General features: G+C 42.8%; 1 protein-coding gene across 1 annotated transcript; it reads right to left on the reverse strand.

Moving 5' to 3' along the window:
• Window positions 1–442: 442 nt before the first annotated feature.
• On the reverse strand, window positions 443–20,936 carry LOC134441523 (uncharacterized). Its single transcript, XM_063191874.1, has 7 exons — window positions 20,829–20,936; window positions 7,096–7,237; window positions 6,713–6,885; window positions 5,051–5,244; window positions 3,073–3,238; window positions 2,501–2,619; window positions 443–1,822 (listed from the first exon to the last, which is right to left on the reverse strand). The coding sequence occupies exons 1-7, from the start codon at window positions 20,896–20,898 to the stop codon at window positions 1,331–1,333; spliced, it is 1,356 nt and encodes a 451-aa protein (XP_063047944.1). The 5' UTR covers window positions 20,899–20,936; the 3' UTR covers window positions 443–1,330.
• Between the last annotated feature and the right edge of the window lie 644 nt (window positions 20,937–21,580).

Here is a 21,580-nt window from a genome sequence, read left to right on the forward strand (position 1 = left end):
TACCCTAAGAATAAGCAGGAACTGAAGACTGTTGCAATAGAGAGCTCACCATAGCATCACCAGAGATAAAACCAAGTGTCCATTGATGTCTATGGATTGCAAATTACAGGCTGTAACTGACGGGAAAGTATTTGCAACCAAATCATTAAAAAATGGAAGTTTGATGTATAAATACTAGACTGTCCAATTACTTTTGGTCCCTGAAAAATGGGGTGGCACTGATAGAAAATGTCATAATTCCTTCACAGTTCACTCGATTTGGACGCAAACACCCCCATATTAAAGCTGAAAGTCTGCTGTTAATGTACATCTTGTTTGTTTAATTTCAAATCCATTGGGATGATGTACAGCACCAAAAAGATGAAAATTGTGCAAATGTCCAAATATTTATGGCCCTAACTGTATGTGTGGTTTTGGTATAGGACCGGAGTATTATCGGTATCGGCAGATATCCAAATTTAGATATCGGTATCGGAAGTGAAAAAATGTGTATCAGTGCATCCCTACATGAAATAATTAAAAAAAAACAACCAAAAAGGTTTAAGTGTGCGGCCCTTACGATGAAGGCAGCTCTAGGAGGATGCCAAGACGAATGCTTTCCCTAGCCTGACTCTCGCCAGCTGCCTTGCTCCACACTCACACATCTGAGAACCGTGTATTGGAGATGTACTTCAGAAATGCAGAGCCTCATCCACAAAAACATCTTTCCACCACTAAATGCCTTCCATCCTGTTATGTTTAACTTTATCTTTTAAAGAATGAATATGTAGCAAATAAAAAAACACAGCTGAAATCAATGTAAGTTGCCATTGCCAACTAGTCACTCCTACGGCGTAGACATCACATGAAATTAAAATGAGGACGGCCGCAGCACTCCCGACTGGCCTGTGTGTTTTTCTTACTCCCTTGAAGGTGCCTCCCATCAGCCTTATGGTAGGGACACATAGACGCGAATTTGGCCAAGCGAAGCAAACTTCGCCATTCATTCCTGTGAGAGAGGCGAAGGCAAGCGAAAGCAAGCGAACTGGAGCGAAGCAAAGCGAAATAATTAAAGAAAGTTTAATGTTATGCAAATGAGGAGCAAATTCGCCTGCCGCGGCCCAATCAAATCAACAACATAACTGTTCCATTTCATTTGATTCGCCGCGACGACATGATGACGGTTGAGCTGTCAGTGAATTTCGCCTCTCTTCGCCTCGCTTCGCCTCCTATGTGTCCCTACCGTTACGGTCCAGACATGCATGTGGAGCAATATCGGAGCCACCTCCACATGTGGTGAGAGTCGCATTAGGGTTCTGCCCCCTGGAGGTAAGTAGAGCACAGTGCAGTTCTACTCGTAACCACTCACGCAATCCCCTGGTGCCATTTCAATAACAAGAGACCTCCTTCTGCCACCGGAGTCGTCACCAAACCGCTCTCTCTGCATGTAGCCGTCGTCGTCATCGCCGGCGTCTTGTTTCCGTTCACACACTACCTCCTCGGGTTCCGGGTCGGAGTCAGCCACGCCCCCTAGACGGGCCTCGTAGCCACTTCCAGGCTGCTCCAGGCTAGTGAGGTTGTTGTTGTCATCGTCATCGCCATGGTGATCGCCGCTGGGGGGCTGGGTGCCACGGATGGAGAAGTGAGTCTGCTCTTGGCTGTCTTCAGGAGACGTGATGGGGAAGTGAGTCTGCTCTCGGCTGTCTTCAGGAGGCACGATGGTTATCGGGGTGTCTGTAGGGGAGTCCTTGGGTGAGAGAAGCAAAGGGGTGTGTCCTCCCTGGGTAGGCTCTGGATGGAGAAGGCGCTCGGGAGCTGAGGCTGGTCTGCTATGTAGAGTGCTCTGGGTGAAGGATTTGAAAGGGAAATGGAAGCGAGTTAGGGCTTCCGCACACCGGCTCCGACAAAGTGCTGAGCACTGCTCAGCTAAAATTTGATTCCATTGTTTTCAATAGAACCACGCACACTGGCGCCGATGTCCGATGTCGGATAGCAATTAGAGACGAGTTTTATTTTGTCGGCGCTGCCCATTGACTATCAATGCAATGTTCGTGTGAAATTGGGTTTGGGGGTCCGAATTCTGTCGGAAGCAAAAGTGCGCCGCACTTTGTCGGAGCCGGTGTACGGAAGCCCTTAGACAGATAACAAGGTTGAATGATAAAACACAGTTCTACAGGAGTGATCACAACACAGCAAGAATATATCACTAATGCCGACTTAGAAGACATAATAAACCACCACGACAGCCGATTCACTACGACAGCCCTCGACACCTGAGTTGTACTAGCAACACTATTCTCACATGTGCAGAGTGGACAGCATAAGCAACATTAATCATGTACTGCTAATGTACTACTATCCTGTACCATCATGTCCTGTTGCTAAAAGTTCAAAGGTTACCACAGCTACCTCCAGTGGTAAGAATCAGAGTGACTAAGAAAATCACACTTCCACTTTGCCTAAACAACACAAGAAAAATAAAAGAAATTCAAAAATATATGAATAAAAAAATGTCATTTACAGGCATGTGATGGCGCTTAATCACATCTTTGGCCAGTTTCCGCATTCCCAGGAGTAAGCCGACAAGCCCAGCAATGAGAGTCACACAGATCACCACGATTAGCAAAATGGGCCAAGCACCTGTAACAGAAAACATGTGAAGTGGCAACATCAGAATATAAAAAAATACACACATCTTTCTTTCATACTTCAAAGTTGTACGGTAGCTCTTATATAGATGTGGGGCAGAGGTGCTGGTCATGTGAACTACACAGAGATACAGGATGACTACTAGTGTCCATCTGGTCTGTTTGTGATATTCAAGTATGGTAAATATAAATATGATATACATATTTATATTTACCATACTTGAATCTCAAAAACACATTTTCTTTAAGACCAGATGTACACTAGTAGCCATCCTGTATCTCTCTGTGTAGTTAGTCGCTTTGGTTATAAAGCGTCTGCCAAATGCAATGTAATGTAATGTGTAGATCATATGAAAATATGCATCATCCTGAAAATATGTTTTTGATATTCAAGTATACATATATAGTCTTAAATAAATCTTAAAAGGGTAAATAAAGTCCTCACCCTTTTGAGGAGTCGGGTTACAGAAGTCTTCAGATGTCCTGTAGCCAAGGCCGTCGATGTTTCCTCTCAGTTCCAGAGAGGTGCAGTTGTCAATGGCTGCCAGGTTTACTGGTATCTCGCCTTCACAGATCTCTTCATCTTCAGAGCACTCAAACCGTGACTCCTTCTGTTATGCAGAAAAAGTGAAAGCATGTTAAGACAGCGCACACACACACACACACACACACACATGCGGACACGTATTATTAAACTACATGGTAGTTTTAGATTAGATTAGATTATACTTTATTATCATGCAAGCATGAAAATTGCCTTTGGTCTCACAGGGTAAAAAACAGGATATAAACACAGATAGACACAAATAGACAGAAAACACACATACAAATGCTGCATCCACCCCCCCCTCCAACCACCCCTCCCAGCACACACATCATATGCAAGTCAGGCATTAGTTCAAAATATCTCTAGCTTATTGACTATGGAAATTGCATTTGGAATAAAAGAATGTTTATAAATGTTCTTCTTAGCAATGAATGATCTGCAGCGCCTCCCTGAGTGAAGAGGATGGATGTGGTCATCTAAAATGTTTGTTGTTTTCCTGTGAACTGCAGTCCTGTACAGGCTGTCCAGTGGTTTTTGGGGTCTTCCTATGATCTTCCCAGCCATTTTCACCACTCTGGACAGTCGGTAAGGACACTCTCTATCAGGCTTAAGTTTGTCCTCTCCAATATCTTGCAGCTTACTCCAAAGCCTCTCAGTTTCCTGATTAAAAACAACCGTTGATTGGCCTTTTTGCATATTGCATCAACATTATCTGTGAAGTTTAGCTTGCAGTCAATATATGTGCCTAGATACTTCTGACAATTTCAACATTTTGATCAGAAATTAAAAGTGGTGAAGGGACACCAGTATAATTAAGAATTAACTCCTTGGTTTTAGAAACATTAAGTAAAAGTGAGCTACAAAGTATGGTCCTTCTGATGGTCCTTAACCACCCTGCCTCCAACCCCACCTCTACCCCCCTCCTCTCTTTATTCCCCTGCCCATTCTCCTTTTGTAAAGCGACCTTGGGTTACTTGAAAGGCGCTATATGAAACCAAGTTATTATTATTATTATTATTATTATTGTTGTTATTATTATTATTATTATTACATATATTAATGGGGCAGTTCATCACCAAAGCTTAAGTAACAAGACTGTTCATCTGCTTTTAAGAGTGTTCACTATTGTGTTGCAATAGTTAGGTCAACTTATTTTCGTCAACACATGCATGCAGGAGACACTGACGAAGGCAACAGCCGAAACGTTTGTCTACACTTCTGCTGCTATGTGAATAATAGAAAAGAAGAACCCGAGTGCGATCCACTTTTTCACCTTCCAAGTTCGTCAACACATGCATAACAATAATGACCAGTAGTCTTACCTCAGTCGTGGCTCAGTGGTTAGAGCACTGGGTTGGCAACCCAAGGGTTCCCGGTTCAGTGCCCGACTGAACCACGGCTGAAGTGCCCTTGAGCAAGGCACCTAACCCCCACATTGCTCCCCGGGCGCCGCTCAGCAGGCAGCCCACTGCTACGGACTAGTGTGTGTACTTCAATGTGATTCACTAGTCCAAATGGGATAAATGCAGAGAAAGAATTTCCCCTACCTAGGGGACCAAAATTGGCTCCAATCCAAATTGGCTCCAATTGGCTTCAAATACCCTGCATAAACTGTTTTTTATCATTTACACAGGTGCATTTGTGTGAGCGTCTTCTTCAGTTTGCATTGCAACAATATAACAATGGGCAGTGGGCACGTTTGTGATGGAGCAAGCAGCAGTAGTCTGCACAGCGCGCACGTCACCATTATAATGCATTCTAGTTCGATTGTTCTGACCAGAATGCATTGTCATTTTGCAGTGTGTATACGTGCTGTGTAGACTGTCACAACCTGTGCCATCACAAATATGCCCAGTGTAACCCAATGTAGTCTTACCTCATCATGTGAAGTGTAGACGATATATTCAAACTTTTCGTCTGAAGACTGAGTATCATCAGCAAGGAGCTCGTCAGGCCCATCGTCAGTTCCATTTTCGTACTCATAATATTCATAAAAAGAAGGATTAGCAAACTTAAATGTTATCCTGTTTTCTTCAGCCTGAAAAGTTGGAGTCGGGAAGTCCATGTAACCTGCAGCAGGGGAAAAGTGAACTGCAGTCAGCACACATTCATTACATTACATTACACTCAGCTGATGCTTTTATCCTAAGTCGTGACTCACAGTTATTTTGGGTATTGCGTATTGGTTACAGTCCCTGGGGCAGTGTGGGGTTTGGTGCCCTGCTCAATGGCACCTCACCTCAGCCATGGTTGCGAGACGTGGAATGAAAGGGTGGGATTCGAACCTGTATCCCTCCCTCTGATATAAAGCCCATCTCCCCTACCTACAGCATTCAATGTTGTAGACCAGTGATTCTCAAAGTGTGGTCCGGGGACCATTGGTGGTCCGCAACAGAGCTCAGGTGGTCCGTGAGGGGATTCCTACCTTTCCAAGACAAGCTAGCAGTAGGCTATATTTGTAACATTTTTACAAAGCTAAACACATCTGAAGTCATATTGCCACCACAATAAGACAGGCTTCTAATGTGAATAAAAAGTATGTGATCTGCATCAAAATTAGCAGTGACAAATTAGCATGTCAACTGTCATTTCTGTTGATAGCTGGTCCCTGAACATTTTTGGGGGGAACAAAGTGGTCCTTGGTCGGAAAAAGTTTGAGAAACACTGTTGTAGACAATCACACAACTGGCATCATCACAACTCTGTGCCAATGGGCCTCTTGCACACGACATCAGACAGCTGCAGGTCTACAGTATACGGCTACTGCTTTAAGTCAGAAGACAGTGGCCTGGTGTATATAGTACATTATACAATAGTTAGATCCGGTCGAGTTATTTCACAAATTGTGATTGGACAAGAGGCGTTCTACACGTCACTAGGAGTGAGGGTATCCTCCAACACTCTATGAATGACTCTTCACATCTAATAATCACTCCGCGACCAAAGATACAAAGTAACCGTAACCAACGTGGTGCGCGTTGCGCAGCAACCAAAGACAATAACAGGAACTATTTTTCCGGAGCGGAGGAACAAGCAAATAAACAATCAGATAAAGTAATTAAAATAATTTAACATTTCTTTCAATGAACTAATTGTGTTAGCAAAGGAACTATTGTATAAAAGCAATATAACACTTGTATGCCTATGGCACCGCATACAACTTTTACCTGCTTTGATGTAATGCCGTTTAAGTTGCATCAGGTGGCATGGACATACACATACGTACACATGCCATTTATTCTGTCTGAAAACTGTAGCCATACTGACCTGCTTCATTTCAAAACACAACTTGTTTTAATATGATGATGAAAAAGGCTAATTTAGTGGTGTGCAGAGAGCACTGTGTGCTGTCGAATGCTGTGTGACAGTGACAATGGGAGTTTCCCAGGCGGGCTTTCACTTTCATGTACAGGTAACTACCACATCAAGCGCTCTCACAGTGATGATCGAAGCTTGTCGAGAATTAAGTATTCTGACAGAGACGCTAGACATGCAGTACGTTGTTCTGCAAATAAATTAAGAGGTTGTGTGTACTTACAAGGTAAAAAGTCATAATCGACGGAATAGGTGAATGGACTCTTCGTTTCAGGTGAATTAGCGGCCCCGTTGTTTGCAACAAGGAATACCGTGTACACTTCCTTATGATCAGGGGTAACAGAGGAAATGTCGATATGGTGCTCTTTCGTTTCAGTGATGAGTACCGGTATCTCACTGTTAAGACAGCAACAGAAGCAAAGTCATTGATGTTGGACAGTTTAACTTTGTTAAGAGGAGGCATTGTCCCTGCTTGCAATTACATGGTTTCTGCTTGTCATTTTCATTCTCATGTGGAGTAGACGAAGTATACAAATTAAGTCATGCTAACACCATTCCAGCCCATAACTCCAATCATAACATAATACACAGCTTAGATGCATTTACCCTTTGGTGTAACTCAATATCTTCACCAGAAAGGAGACAGCACCAGGATCAGTGTAGTTCCAATACGCCACGTTGGTTCCATTCCTACAGAAGATGGTCAGGTTGTCCGGGGCGGTAAGCTCAGGGGCTGTCGCAACAGGAGCTAAAATAAAGTTGGGGGAAAAGATAAATATTTCATTTTTGAGTAATATTTAAGAACAGCAATTGATTATGTGTTTCTTGAGAGAATCACATACTGTACACTGCAGCACCAATATACGTAGTAAAGGGAAAAAAAACATTAAAAAACATTATTGTAGGCTACTGGCTTGTGTAAATGTTGAGATAAAACCATCCTTTACCCGCATGTAAACCAACAAACATAACCCCACCCATGACATTTATTATACACAAAGACACATCAAGCCAAAGTAAAGTAAAATAAAATCTAAATCATTATGACAAACAACATTTCAGTTGGGAGGCAGCAACCAGAACAGAAGTTTGCAAACCAAAGTCCTCTCTCAAAAGTCAAAGGTTTTGGTGCTACAAATCAGGCTCATCATAAGGCAGACTGAGGAACACTGAGGAACAATAGTATAGTAAAAGAGTAGATCAGGGCTATTCAATTAGAATTTCATCTGGGCCACATTTCGAAACCAAGAACTGCAGTCGGGCCGCACATTTTCAGACATCACGACCACTGAAATGACACTTAAAATCAGTAGTCCACAAACAAATTTTAAACATGTTCCTCTAACCTAAAACTTCACCACATTGAATGTGAATGTGTAAGACAAGCAGAAGATTCACAAGCAATAATGTGTTGTACTTCACAAAACTGAAATGTATACTGCTTCAGTTGGGGGCCACGCCTGGGCCACATGTGGCCCTCGGGCCTCCAATTGAATAGTACATTAAACATTATGATTGACAGTGTCACTGTCAATCATTCACATAATTATTAGTGACAACATGGCTTACATTTGGACAGTCAGGAAAGGAGCCAGAGATAGAACTATATACTATATTTTTTTGAACACAGGCATTTCTGTCCTTCACAAAAATGAAAACAGAGAAAACAAACGCATACAAATTATAAGGATACAAGGAGAGGATATGCTACAGTCCTTAAAACAAAACATTGAGAACAGCTTTGTCTGAATTTAAAACTACAATCATGGAAAACTTTTGGAGGGTTTGCCCTTGACATGGATTTGTTTACCTCGGCCTACTATCTGGAAGGTGCGTCAAAAGCTTAACAGCACAATTTGATACTTGGTACCAACAACAAGCCTTTCTCCTGAGATCTTAAAAGTAGTTGTTACTGCATTAGATAGCTGAGACCCATCCAATTGAATGTTTTAAACATTGCATTACATTTTCCTGACAGTTTTATCTAAAGTTACTTACAAAACATATAATAAACGGCAACAAAGAAACAGGGTGTCGGGAAAATACAGAGCACAGGCATACTGTAAGTTCAGAGGGATGACCAAACGCTTGTGTCAGCTGGTAACTTTTCCGACTATTGGGGATTAAGTTACCTTCTATTAGAAGGCAAGGCCAGACCGTTTGTGTTTCAGTATCATGAAGCAACATTAGCCTACATTTTAACAGTTCCTTCCAGGGGATAATTGCGCTAGTCCAGGGCTTCCCAACCTTTTTCAACTTGGGGCCCACTCGAAATTGTCCAAAATGTTCGGGGCCCACCTCTGTCCCAATTAAGAATAAAACTCAAATAAATCAACAACAACACACCAAAATATGATTATAATTTGTAGAAAATGATTTCAAGGCCCACTTGGAATACCTTCAGGGCTCACCAGTGGGCCCCGGCCCATAGGTTGGGAATCACTGCGCTAGTCATTGAGCAAAATTGTGGCATGTCATAGAACCTGAGTTGCATATTGGGTCAGGTACTGTCTGATTTTCTGTAAAACACCACTAAGTAAATGAGGTGATGTATTCAGAAAATTATACGCAGTCATCAATAATACCACCAAGGTTTATTGCAACCGTTTCTGTGGTAACAGTGGTCAACCTTGTGTACAGATTGATATAATGGCAGATGATGATGGTGGTCCTCCATCCATGTGAACAGGTCAAGACAACTGTTTATTGTCTGCATAGCAGGGATACGAGAAGCAAGGGGAGTATAACATCACCCAGTGAGATAATATACAGTACAGTATAAATGGCAAAGAGAGGAGGGACCTGCACAGAATATCTTGACACCCCTGAGGGGATTTGAGTTGAGGACAGTTATCATGTCTACCATGACATACTAAAGGAATGCCCAGTGTTGAAGGATTTTAACTTAGAGCGGTCTGCACCTGATGCCCATGTTTAAGAGTATAGTATGGAGTGTGCTTTGACTAACTGTATTGAAGTAGAGTAGAGTAAATGCAGAGTTAGGTGGTCTGTCCCTTTTGCTCTCATAAGCCTTATTCACAATAAATTGTACTTATTGAAAGCAATGCGCTAGAGAGAACATAATCTGTCATGTATGTGTAACAGAGGCTAACTAGCAGAGTTGGCGTGGAACGTTAGTAAACCTCCCTCCCAATAGCCTCATCACAGTGTTGATGCCGTTGGGCTGGGGGACCGGTCCTTTAGTCCAGCGTTACCCTACTGTGCCTACCATTTCCAGTCGTTGTAGTTGACGAGGTGATAGGTTCGCGTCCCCAAGGGGGACGGACTGTGCAAGACGACCTCCGCACATATGTAATTGCTAAACCAGAGACCAAGATAGAAGATGTCAGATTTCCATCACTCTTCTCTCTATCTTCATGTGGTTCACCTGTTTCTCCCTGGTCCAGCCAAACTCTTTGTTTAGCTGCAGTACATGATGTAGCAGCTGGATTGAATTGGAGTTAAATTGAGTGGAGGCAGAGGCAGGCTTAGTGACTGTTGAAATGTAGTTCACCATCAATTCATAAGGACAATAATGTATTTGACAGTGTCATTTGTTTTAAGTCCCTTATTTTCATGAACAGGCCATATCCATACCTCTCATCCAATTTGCCAATAATGACTTGCCAAAATTATATTCTAAAAAAAAAACCCACAGTGTTATCTGAGACCAGATGAAGGAAACCGTGAGACATCCTAGTTCTTGGTCAATACAGCCATAGGCATTAGTCATTAGGTGTAATCTCACCAGTAGGCTATACGGTAGATATGGCGATATATAACTTTACTAACACTTAATGGCAGTGTCATGGCAGGAAAAGGCCGATACAGGCAGAAAGTGGGTTAGTAAAACTATGAAGCCATTCATTGGATACATTTGCTATTCCTCATCCCTGGCTCATGAAATAAAATTCTGAAGCTACACTATATTTAAAACGCTTTTGCTTGCTACAGTCAGATACAATCACATATAAAATATACAAACACATATCGTGCCCTCTATAATCACAGCAGACCAGGTTAGAGCAGGACTAAAACCCATTAATCGGATGACATCACCAAAGACATGTACTGAATTGGATGAGCTACTGGAAAATGTATTGAACCTGAGTGTACATCTTATAAGGCACCAACTATGGAAAACATCATGCATGTTCCCAAAATGCCACATCCAAAAAAGCCCTCACTTCACACATAATGAAGAGAATGTTGCTTCCGTACATACACTCAGACCCCAGGTAGGTAAGCCATGCACTGGACCTAGTACAGTTTGCATACCAAGAGAAGATTGGAGTAGATGATGCCATCACAGACGTGCTGCACAGGACATGTGGAGTCATGGTCCTTGACTTTTCCAGCCATTTCAACTTTTCCCTTCTTGTCAATGTCTGTTATGAGACTGTTAGCATAAAATCTAATTCTCTGTGAATGCTTTGGAGAGATATGACTCACTGAAGTTTTAGTGATCAAAAAACACACACATATATGTTTTCATTTGTTCTGACCACAAGGCGGGCCAAATGTTTGCCATGCCCGGGCCGGATTTGGCCCGCAGGCCTTTGTTTGGAGACCAAGGCTGTAGGCTGTATTAAGGAGGGGCAGGAGGGGAAGTATAGGAGTCTTGTGGCTTTGTGCATTGGTGTAAACTCAACCACCTACAACTCAATACTTCTAAGGCCAAGGAGATGGTGGTGGAATTGTTGAGGTTCTAGTTAGCTCTACAAACAGTCTCCATTGAGGGTGATGAAGTGGAGATTGTAAGAACATGTACTGTAAGTATTTTGGAATATACCAAGACAATAAATTGGACTGGTCAGCCAACACAGATGCAGTGTACAAAAGAAGTTAGAAGGCTGTGGTCCTTCAATGTCTGCAACAAACTATCAGACTGTGGAAGCCAGTGTATGTCCTTTTCTGTGCAGTGGTGTGCTGGGGAGGGGACACAATGTAGTTGGTGCTAGGGGACTTTGGCTGGTGAGAAAAGCAGATAAAAGATCTCTTAATAAACTGAAGAACACCCACTCGATAACACCATTATAGGATATTGGAAATGAAAATCACTTCACCCAAGAGCTATCCGAAGTGACCCCTCTGCATAGTGTTTATTCTATAAAGTTTACTTAAATCTATATTCTCTACCTAAAATGCAGAGTTTTCGAGTGATGTAAGTCTGATGAGCTAGCTGCATGGTATTAGAACTAGGTGGCATCACTGCATTTTCCAGCTTTACAATAGCCTATTGATGTGCAAGCAATACAAGAGATTTTGATACATATATTTTCACCCTAATCTGATTCTTCATGAAATATAATCTAGAGCACCACATACCAATTATAAGTTTATTTGAAGTAATATACTGTTGAAGATGTTGTGAGCATTCCTCTCATCACTAAAATGCATTGAAATAGGGTCTCTATCTCCATTTAGATGTCTTTCATTCTGGACACCTCATACATTGAGCGATATACCATCTTCAATATTCACAATATATATACATATTTGGTATTGCTAGATTCAGTACAATCTCCCCTTTCCAACAAGCTATAATATGTGTGCATATGACATTGTCTGACAAAGCAATTACAAAGTAAATGATTACATTCTGTATAGATATAATTTTTTTCTAATTGCCGCCTATTTCAGGTGTGTGATTAGAGGCCTATATCTACTTCATTTTTCAAGATATCCACATCCAACCACTTCTACCAGATACATCTGGCCCTTGGGGACAAGCATACCAAATTTGAAAGCTCTCAGAGCTTCTGATAATTTTCTACACAAGTTTTTATGTCTTAACTCCCATACGGAGAGGTCACATTTCTGGTGTTTCTTTTGTTTGGGGGTCCATATGAAAATGTGTGAATATTTTAGTCTTAGCAGTAAAATCATTTGGGCTAAGAATCCATTTCATGTATGGGAGACCTTTGAGATGAGGAAAAACATTGTTGGGTTTAGTTCTACCTCCTTTAGGAATGTCTAAAAATTTCGAGACCATTGTCACTAGCCTATAGCCCTGGAGCAGATGATAGAAGATGCCTGCAGTCGGTCAATGCTAATGAATCGAGTAAAGCTACAGAAAACTGTACACGTATGTCATCAACGCATGGATCAATCGTTCCTGTCCACTTAACTGTATATCAATTTAACTGTCAGTAACAGCTAGGCTTTAAGTACTGTAGTCGTGTTGTTGTAAAGCAACTCATTTGACATTTTGGCCTGTTGCTTCATTGTAGTCATCATTATGTGGGTCACTTTTAACAACGCTTACAGATAGAGATTAAAATCTAGACCCCTCCTCATGCAGGCTGCCTTGTCTCACCCCATCTGATTTGAGAAGTCAGCACAGCACCGGATATAACACAGGAAATCTGGTGCAAAACCACTCGCTCCTGTGAACCCTCGACGGCGCCTACACAATCCGTAAATGAGGCAATGTTTGCTCACACAAGCCACAAGAACTTTCTTCTGCGCACACGCGCATAAAGACACACTACTATTTAGTATCAATGCAGGTGCAGTGGTTTCGGTGACTTGTAACGAAATCTGCTACTGTTGCTTATTTTTTGAGGTTCAAGCATTTAGGCTTGTCCGTAACAAAATGTTTGTGAACATCTGCTGTTTGTTATACTTTATATGTTAGGCTACCACAATATGCTTTAAGGAACTGTCTAGGAACAAGATACTAAATCTATAAATCTTACATACAGTATATTTTCATTTTTATGTTTTGTATGAATACATGTCGTCCCTGTTAAAATAAATATATAAAACACATAAAATAAACTTGAAATTTGAAACATGAAATCATTACACATACCGGTACAGCTGTTGGGTATTGAGGGCAAGTGGCTGCCTTGCACAGTAGAAATGCAGTTTACGACATGATATACTATCCTATATTCTAATATTTGCTATAATAATAGTATTACTATAACTATTAATATAAAACATACTGAAAATGTTGGCTCAAGGACTGGAACACTGTCACTGTCGTTCCAAAAATGTATGTCTTCAGAAGTGACAAGAGAAAGGAGAGCCTTACATGTGGCATGTTGAAATTGGTCTGAGATCTCCTTCAAGACAAAAGCAACTCCTATTTGAGATTGAGACAAAGGGCTGGAATGTAAATAGTCACTGCGTATAACTGTGCTGTGAGTTGTTAAAATCACAACATGACAACACGGACACAGACACATAATGCCAATAAGCCTTATTCAAAACAAAAAGGTCAGCTGAAATAATTTGATTTCCATTTGGATTAGAACAGTGTTTCCCAAACTAGGGTACGCGTACCCCTAGGGGTACGCGACGTCATTGCAAGGGGTACGGGAAAAGATTTGGAATTTAAAAGAAAAAAATGCAGGAAGAAAAAAAAATCAAATGGCAAAGAATAGTGGCAACGTAGGCCTAATACAATAAAAAAGTAACCTAGCAATCAGTCCCAGCACTTTACTATGCATGTACAAAGTTGTATGTGAGGGGAAAAAACTAATAAATGCGAATGTAGGAAACGCCATGCTCTCATTGCGCGTCTGCTCGCATGGTCATAGGGGGGAAAATGTAGTCTGGCATAACCAATAGGCCTACATTTTTTAAAATGTGCTAGGCCTACATAAATATATAATGAACACTTAATGACACAGTCATCTATATTACGCCAAGCATAGGGCTCCTACAACAAGACGTGTTTTTTTTTTCTAAAGCGGTCCACCTGCTGGCACGTACGGACCACTTTGTTGTTTGACTTGTGCGCGTACAGAAGGCAACATTTTCCCTCCGAATTGAGATGACCAAATGTATTGTCCACAGCAAAGGAGTAATTTCCATCCTTCATTGTGAATGCTGTGTGCGTGCCTGGCCGCTATAGCTAGTAGGGCCTACTCTCTTTCGCGCAAATTGGGCTATGGCTGAGAGCACTTGGTGACCGTGGTGACTGGTGACTGTGTCGTCAAATCACTTTCTTTTAACCTGGCGCGGTCAAACGGGCAAAGAACACTGAACATGGATAAAACCAGAGCAGTCACGTTGGAAAGTTGTAGGACTAAGTTGGAAAATTACGTTCTGTCTCTCCCTCTCCTTCTCTCTTCCTTGCGCGATTGATTGACAGCTGAGACCTCCGTTCTGCAGACGACGTGGTGTTTTATAGATAACAATCTCGTCGTCTTTTATATTCACAAGAGCGCCAAAATTAATATAATTTCTGAGCATTATTCAGCAAGCATTCACAACAGGAAAATATGTGAAGTCCATCCTCGTTACATTGAATGCTGATCATCAGCCGTTAATATTAAAGCCGTCTGACGGCGCGGGAGAACAAAAGTAAAACTATGCCTACTTTCGAAAGCGACCCCTCCCTCTGCTTTTATATGTGTTGCTTTTGACAAGCCTGAAAATTAAACGCCGACACAGGCAGGCTATGTGTAGCAGCAGACGACTGACATTAATCAGGATTTCAGTCACAAGAGTTCCCGTCACGCACCCTCTTCAACTGGATGCAGAGCTCCTGTTTTTTTGTGCTTGGTGTTTTTTTTTTGGGGGGGGGGGTACGCGGATGGACATGAAGTGCTCCAAGGGGTACGTCATGTGAAAAAGTTTGGGAAGCACTGTATTAGGATATGGTCATCAAGTACAGTAGAAGCCACTTATATTCCACATTCCATGTGAATGGCAATTAGACCTTCAAGGTGTTTCGAGCAGGTTCTTGTGTAACGGAGGCCAACTAGCAGAGGTAGGTGTAAAACATTAGCTAATCTCCCTCCTGAAGCGTCATACAGTATCCGTAGTGCTGAACTATCGGACTGGTCCTATAGCTCAGCAGTATCATGCTCTGCCTCCCATTCTCTCCCTCCCATGCCCTAACCAGTGTTGACAGATTGGGCGGGTGCCCGCCCAATTGGGCTACTTGAGATGAGCGTCGGTGGGCAAAAACTGGAAAAATTGGCCATATGGCGTTTTTTACGCCGTTTTGGGCCCATAGAAGTCAATGTAATTTGTTGAATTTGGGCGGAATTTAGCGCACTTTGGCGTTTTTTGAGAACCTTTTGCGCTGACTATTAGATGGCGAGTTCGAGACCCAAGTGGCGGCCTGCGCGAGAACACCTCAGTTACACTGGTGCCATTGACCTGGAATGGGACCGAGGTTAAGAGGGGTGAGGGTGACGGAGCCCAACAAGCAAGAGTTTGGCGTAGAACGTTAGCTAATCTCCCTCCTGAAGCCTCAAACAGTATCGGTAGCACTGAGCTATCGGCCTGGACCTTTAGCTCAGCAGTATCGTGCTGTGTGTAGGCTGGTGCGCTAAGCGCTGGGGGTGGGCTCAGCCGCGCTGGCTGCCACAGGTGCACCTGAACTCGTTTGCTGTAATTGGCAGGCGCACCTTTGGTGGTTGGCGGCGGATGAGCAGGTGCGCTGCTGGTTGAATGAAACTTTTTGTATTTTATTTCTATTGTCTACATTGTATTTTAAATCATGACCTTGTGAAAAATAAACTATCCTAACCTTTATTCCTTTTGTCTGTCTTTCCTGAATCGTGTCACTAAATGTCCAGTAGAACCTGTGTGGTCTAAATTTCACCTCTTACATGTGCCTCCCATGCCCGAAATGGAGCGTTGACTGGTAGGTGGCGAGTTTGAGTCCTGAGTGACGGACTGCACAGGAACACCTCAGTTACAGTAGGCCTACACCGCGGTGCCAGAGAGAGTAGAGAGAGAGAGGTTCCATTGGCCCATTGTTTCCGGGTTCTATTATTGCAAGGGGGAGGGGGGGGGGGGGGGGGGGCGGCGCGGGGGGGGGGGGGGGGGGGGGGGGGGGGGGGGGGGGGGGGGGGGGGGGATCCCCCTTTAGGCAGACCTAGGCAGACCTAAGGACTGCAGGACCACCTCAATTACACCAGAGATTCTTTAAGAATATAGAGATATGCCAATGTAATAGGTTGCTATGGGCACCAAACATGACCAGGTTCCGGTCTGCCTAAAAGGGCGTGTCATAATACTCCTAGCATTGAATAGAACAGTCCTTAAGTCTACCTAGGTCTGCCTCAAGGGGGATTTCCCCCCCTCCCCCTTACAATTATAGAACCCGGAAACAATGGGCCAACGGAACCTCTCTCTCTACTCTCTCTGATTACACTTGCATGGAGCAGTCATAGTGCAGTCAAGAAAACATGGAACACAAATCAGTGAGTCCTACTATAACTATAGGCTCATCTGTATGAATTAGCCAGAACTAGGGATGGCACAAACCGCACCGAAAACCGAAACCGTACAATTCACACACATACCGAACCGAACCGTGCAATCCATAGCAAACCGCAATTCATCTACTGCCCAGAAAAATATGTAAAACAGAGATTCTAGGAGTATCTTATCCAGTCTTTCTGATTAAAACATTAGTGTATAAGACCAAATCAGAGGATGACACAATTAAAATCATACCATTTTCACATTATAAGCCTATACAAACCATATGTAGGATATTTAGTGATAAGTCCGATTCTATTATCCAGTGCACCATTTATCATGAACTAAAAAAAAGAACCGTGGAGAACCGAAAACCGTGACCTTGACACCGTGATATGAACCGAACCGTGAATTTTGTGAACCGTACCACCCCTAGCCAGAGCAAATACAGTATGCGGCATAGATACTTCCTGATTCCATAAATGTATCCTCAGGAGGTAAGGATATTGTTGCGCTCTAGATGTTAAGAAATGTAACTAGGTGCGTGGACCCAAAAGAAGTAAGGTATAAGGTTGGAGCAGGTTCGCACACTAAACAAGACTAAATGTATCCTCAAATGCACTTAATCGTTCTTTGACATGATGCAGCCAATGCAGCACAAAATGTTGTGTGACTGCTGACCCGTGCATTCAAAACAAAACTACCAAGTCACATAAAAAACATGAATTAGCTGCTACATGCTTCTGCAAACATTTCACGTGTTTCAAAAGTGCAAGAACGCAAGAGGAAGTGAGAAATGACATGTTGAAACGCCCTAGGGAAGTCCAAAATTCACGTGCATGCTGTGATTGCTCAACAGCAAATGCCCTCTATTTTCAACAAGGGGCCTTAAAGGTCTGGTCAGTCAGTGTGTGATTTTCAGCAGATGCCTGTTGGCTGATGGTTATTGCACAAGAAATGACAACCAGATGTTTTTTAGTTAGTGTATTTGAACTGTAGCTATGCCAATGATGAAACCTCAGCAAATAAGAGTGCATCCAAATGCACAACTTAAAATGAAAAACAAGTCATGACTTGGGTAATAGCAAAGATACCATATGACAAACAAGGTCACAAGACAAGCCTGATGAAGACCCCGATGGGTCAAAACGTTGTATGTATTAAATCAGGTGTAGGGAACCTGTGTCTCGAGGGCCGTCTTATCCTGCCCCTGATATATTTTTTATGCTATGCAGTTTCACATGAAATAGGACATGTTTTGTAAAGAAATCTTAGAAATTACATTTGCAATATTTACAGGGAATATTTCACACCTTAAGTGAAGGTGGGGTCTGTTGTAAAGGTGGCTGCCTTCAATATAGGCAGGAAGAAATCTTGGTCTGTGTCCATAGTACGGCCCTTGGAGAAATTCATAACATTTGAAGTGGTCCCTCAAATAAAAACTGTTCCCCAACCCTGTATTAAATAATCCTTCAATTGGAGTGGCAGTGTGTAGACTTCGATTCTCTATGTCAGTGATTCTCAAAGTGTGGTCCGGGGACCACTTGTGGTCCGCGACAGAGCTCAGGTGGTCCGCGAGGGGATCTCTACTTTTCCAAGACAAGCTAGCAGTATACTATATTTGTAACATTATTACAAAGCTAAACATAGCTGAAGTATTATTTTCGCCACAACAGGATGGGCTTGTGATGTGAATAATAGTAAGGGGTATCATTAGCAGTGTCAAATTAGCACCCGTCAACTGTCAATTCAGTTGACAGGTGGTCCCTGAAGATTTTTTGGGGGGACAAAGTGGTCCTCGGTCTGAAAACGTTTGAGAAACACTGCTCTATGTTGATAGATACGCATTTGTCCTGCAACTGGGCACAGCGAAAGGGGGATGTGCATACTTTTACAGTACACCCCTGAAAATGTGTGCCGTGTCTCCCAGTCCCAGCACAGGGTGCAGAGCATGGAGTAAATTTACTATATAAGTCAGTGGTAGATGCAAGGACAAACGTCAGTAAACAAAGTCAAAAGTCAAAGTTAACTACATTATCCCAGAAGGGAGATGTGGAGAGGACATACGTAGGTGAGAGGTGAGACACAACCCAGCAAAAGGATCGCTCATTCTCTGTGCTGGCCACCAATGTTTACACTGAAATGGTCTGGAAAAGACCCCACATGAGGAGGGCATGAGGGCCTGATGTCCACATGGGGGGGTGTCTGTGGTGTGAACCCAACACCATGGAGTGTGATTGCATGTGATGAGAGCATGTTCACACTGTGCATCACACGATGTGACCAATATGAAAGTCTGGAGACATCATGCGGATGTTTTCAGAGTGAGAAGTCCGCACACTTAGAATCCTTTTGGTTATGTTTTATTTTTTCATGGCAGGATAACGTTTCGACCTCAACAGACTGTTGAGGTCGAAACGTTATCCTGCCTGCCATGAAAAAATAAAACATAACAAAAAGGATTCTAAGTGTGCAGACTTCTCACTCTGAAAACTACAGTTGGCCTTTGCCCTGCACCTTTCCCTGGGATGTGCACAATCCTCTCCTTCAATTAAACATCATGTGGATGTTATCAAGGCCTCCAATAAGGTAACATGCCAGTAACAATAGTAGTAGGTAACATGCCATTGCTCACAATTCTTAGCTTCCATCATGTTCACATAGTTCATGTGTTTGGGCTATGTTGTATTGCATTGTAATACAGTAAGCACTTTTAAGAAGGTCATTTGCTTTGTTTGGGTCATGGGTTTTGAACGATGGAAACTCTGCCCTGACTCAGCTCCACAGAATGTCAACAATTAGTGTTCGTGTCCTGTACTCCACTATCAACACTGACCCATCAAACCAGAATGCAGGCCATAACAATAACACCTTGGGTATAAAAAATGGGCAGGCGACGACGACGCATGCTTACGCACAGGGCAAGGTGGTCACCATAGCATCTCACTCCAATGTTTCTTTCTTTCTTTCTTTGGAAAAGTTGTCAGGTCTGCTTCTGTACAGTACACGAAACTCAGACCACGTCCACAATGCTGGGATAGTTCCGTTTTGGTTATGGAGTGTGCGTAGTGTTTGGAGGGTGTGTCGCTTTTATGATGAGAGGACAACACGTTAAAACACGTAGGCCTCCTGGAACTCTGTTCTGTTGGTCATGTCCTTTCAATAGCTTGTGCTAACATGCCACAGTAAGGGACTGTTCGTTATTTATTTTCGGGGTCACCGGAAGAAAATAGGGGAGGGTCACGTCATTTTTTTCATTGCTGAGGGGAGGGTCATCAATTTCTTTTAAGCTGGCTAGGGGAGGGTCATCCAAAAATGTTCGGCACATTTATTAGAAAAAAGCATTCCTACCTTGTTTGTATGCTTTGATGTAACATAGCCTCCGAAACGCTTCTCCATTTAGCTAAAATTGATCACAGATTCATACCCCGTTGTGTTCTGTTGTGTCGAAGAGCTATCATACAGGTTGTATCATAAGTTATCATAAGCTAAATCAAATTATAAATGTATGAAATGCCCCCGCGTTCGTGAAGTAGACTACTATAGTTTTCAAGAGGGCGCCTACAATAACATCCAGTAAGCTAGCAGCAGCGTTGGTCAATCAACGTTTGTCAAAAAAATAAAAAAATAAGGTAGAATAGGGCTATTTACTACTTCTCCATAGGGGAGGGTCATGCATTTTTTTTGACGGCGTCGCGGGGAGGGTCATCAAAGTTTTGAAGCTCGTTAGGGGAGGGTCATGCAAAATTTGACGATCAAAGGTGGACATCTTCCGGCGACCCCAAAAATAAATAACGAACAGTCCCTAATGTCCTTTTTAATTGTTACACTACAACAATTTGCTTGTTTAGTGTGTGTTACACATGCAGTTCTAAGTCCCTATTTGTGATTCTGTTGTTCTGTTGCATTGGCGCAAAGGTGTACACAGGCCTCCACACGTAGGCTACACGACATTACAGTTTATAATTTGTCATTGATAGACGCGTTTTTAGTAAGATACACGACAGACGAATACAGTCGACGATGACATGCAGCTGGACTCCATTGACAACAGTGTAATGTTGCATAGCCAACTTGTAATAGCCTGACGCAACATCCCCTAAATACCCCCTTTTTCTAAAATCTCTCTTTTACCCTACCACTCAAGAAAAAACAGCACTCACCGAGCCAGACCGTCCTGACACCGGCCAAGAACAAGCAAAGCTGAAATAAAGGGACATGAACTTCCATCATCTTTCGATCCGACGTTGTGAACAAGGCACGCACGGATAGCTCTGTCTTCAGTTCAATTCACGGAAGAACACATGGGAGGAGCTCTTCCTCGGAGTTCATGTTCACCGGAAAGTACCCGACTGCTCCCCGGGATTTCCAAGTAGGCTATAGTGCATCCCAATATGTGTCCTTGCCTCCTCCACTTGTGCTTGTCTCCTCATCCCGCCTCCTGGCCCCTCCTCCGTGGAGAAAACGATAAAGTTTCCCAGCTGTCAGCCTCGTCACAACAACTTTTGAGGGACTGTTTTTCATTCACCATCCCAATTGCAAATGAGAAAAAGACTTTACAATTGAGCTTTTGCAAGATATTGAAATATAATGCTGTTGTCAGTGATGTCATCATGACGAGAAGCAAGTGGAGGAGGCAAGTGGAGGAGGCAGGGTCACATATTGGAATGTACCCTATGTTCAACTGCAGTGTGCAGGGGCCAGGGGGGCAGGTCTGGATGACATCTCCCTCCTTCCCCCTGAGCACATCGAGTCCGTCCGTCCCCACTGTGTAATATGTACTGGTGTTTTTCAAGAAAAAAAGTGACCATGATCACATTTGACATGAAAAGTAACTGTAAAATCCCATCCCAAATTTCTGCCACAATGATTTACATTTTTTTACTGTAATGTACACAGTGCTCAACCATACAGG

This window comes from Engraulis encrasicolus, chromosome 24, assembly GCF_034702125.1.
Source record: "Engraulis encrasicolus isolate BLACKSEA-1 chromosome 24, IST_EnEncr_1.0, whole genome shotgun sequence".
Classification (NCBI taxonomy): Eukaryota; Metazoa; Chordata; class Actinopteri; order Clupeiformes; family Engraulidae; genus Engraulis; species Engraulis encrasicolus.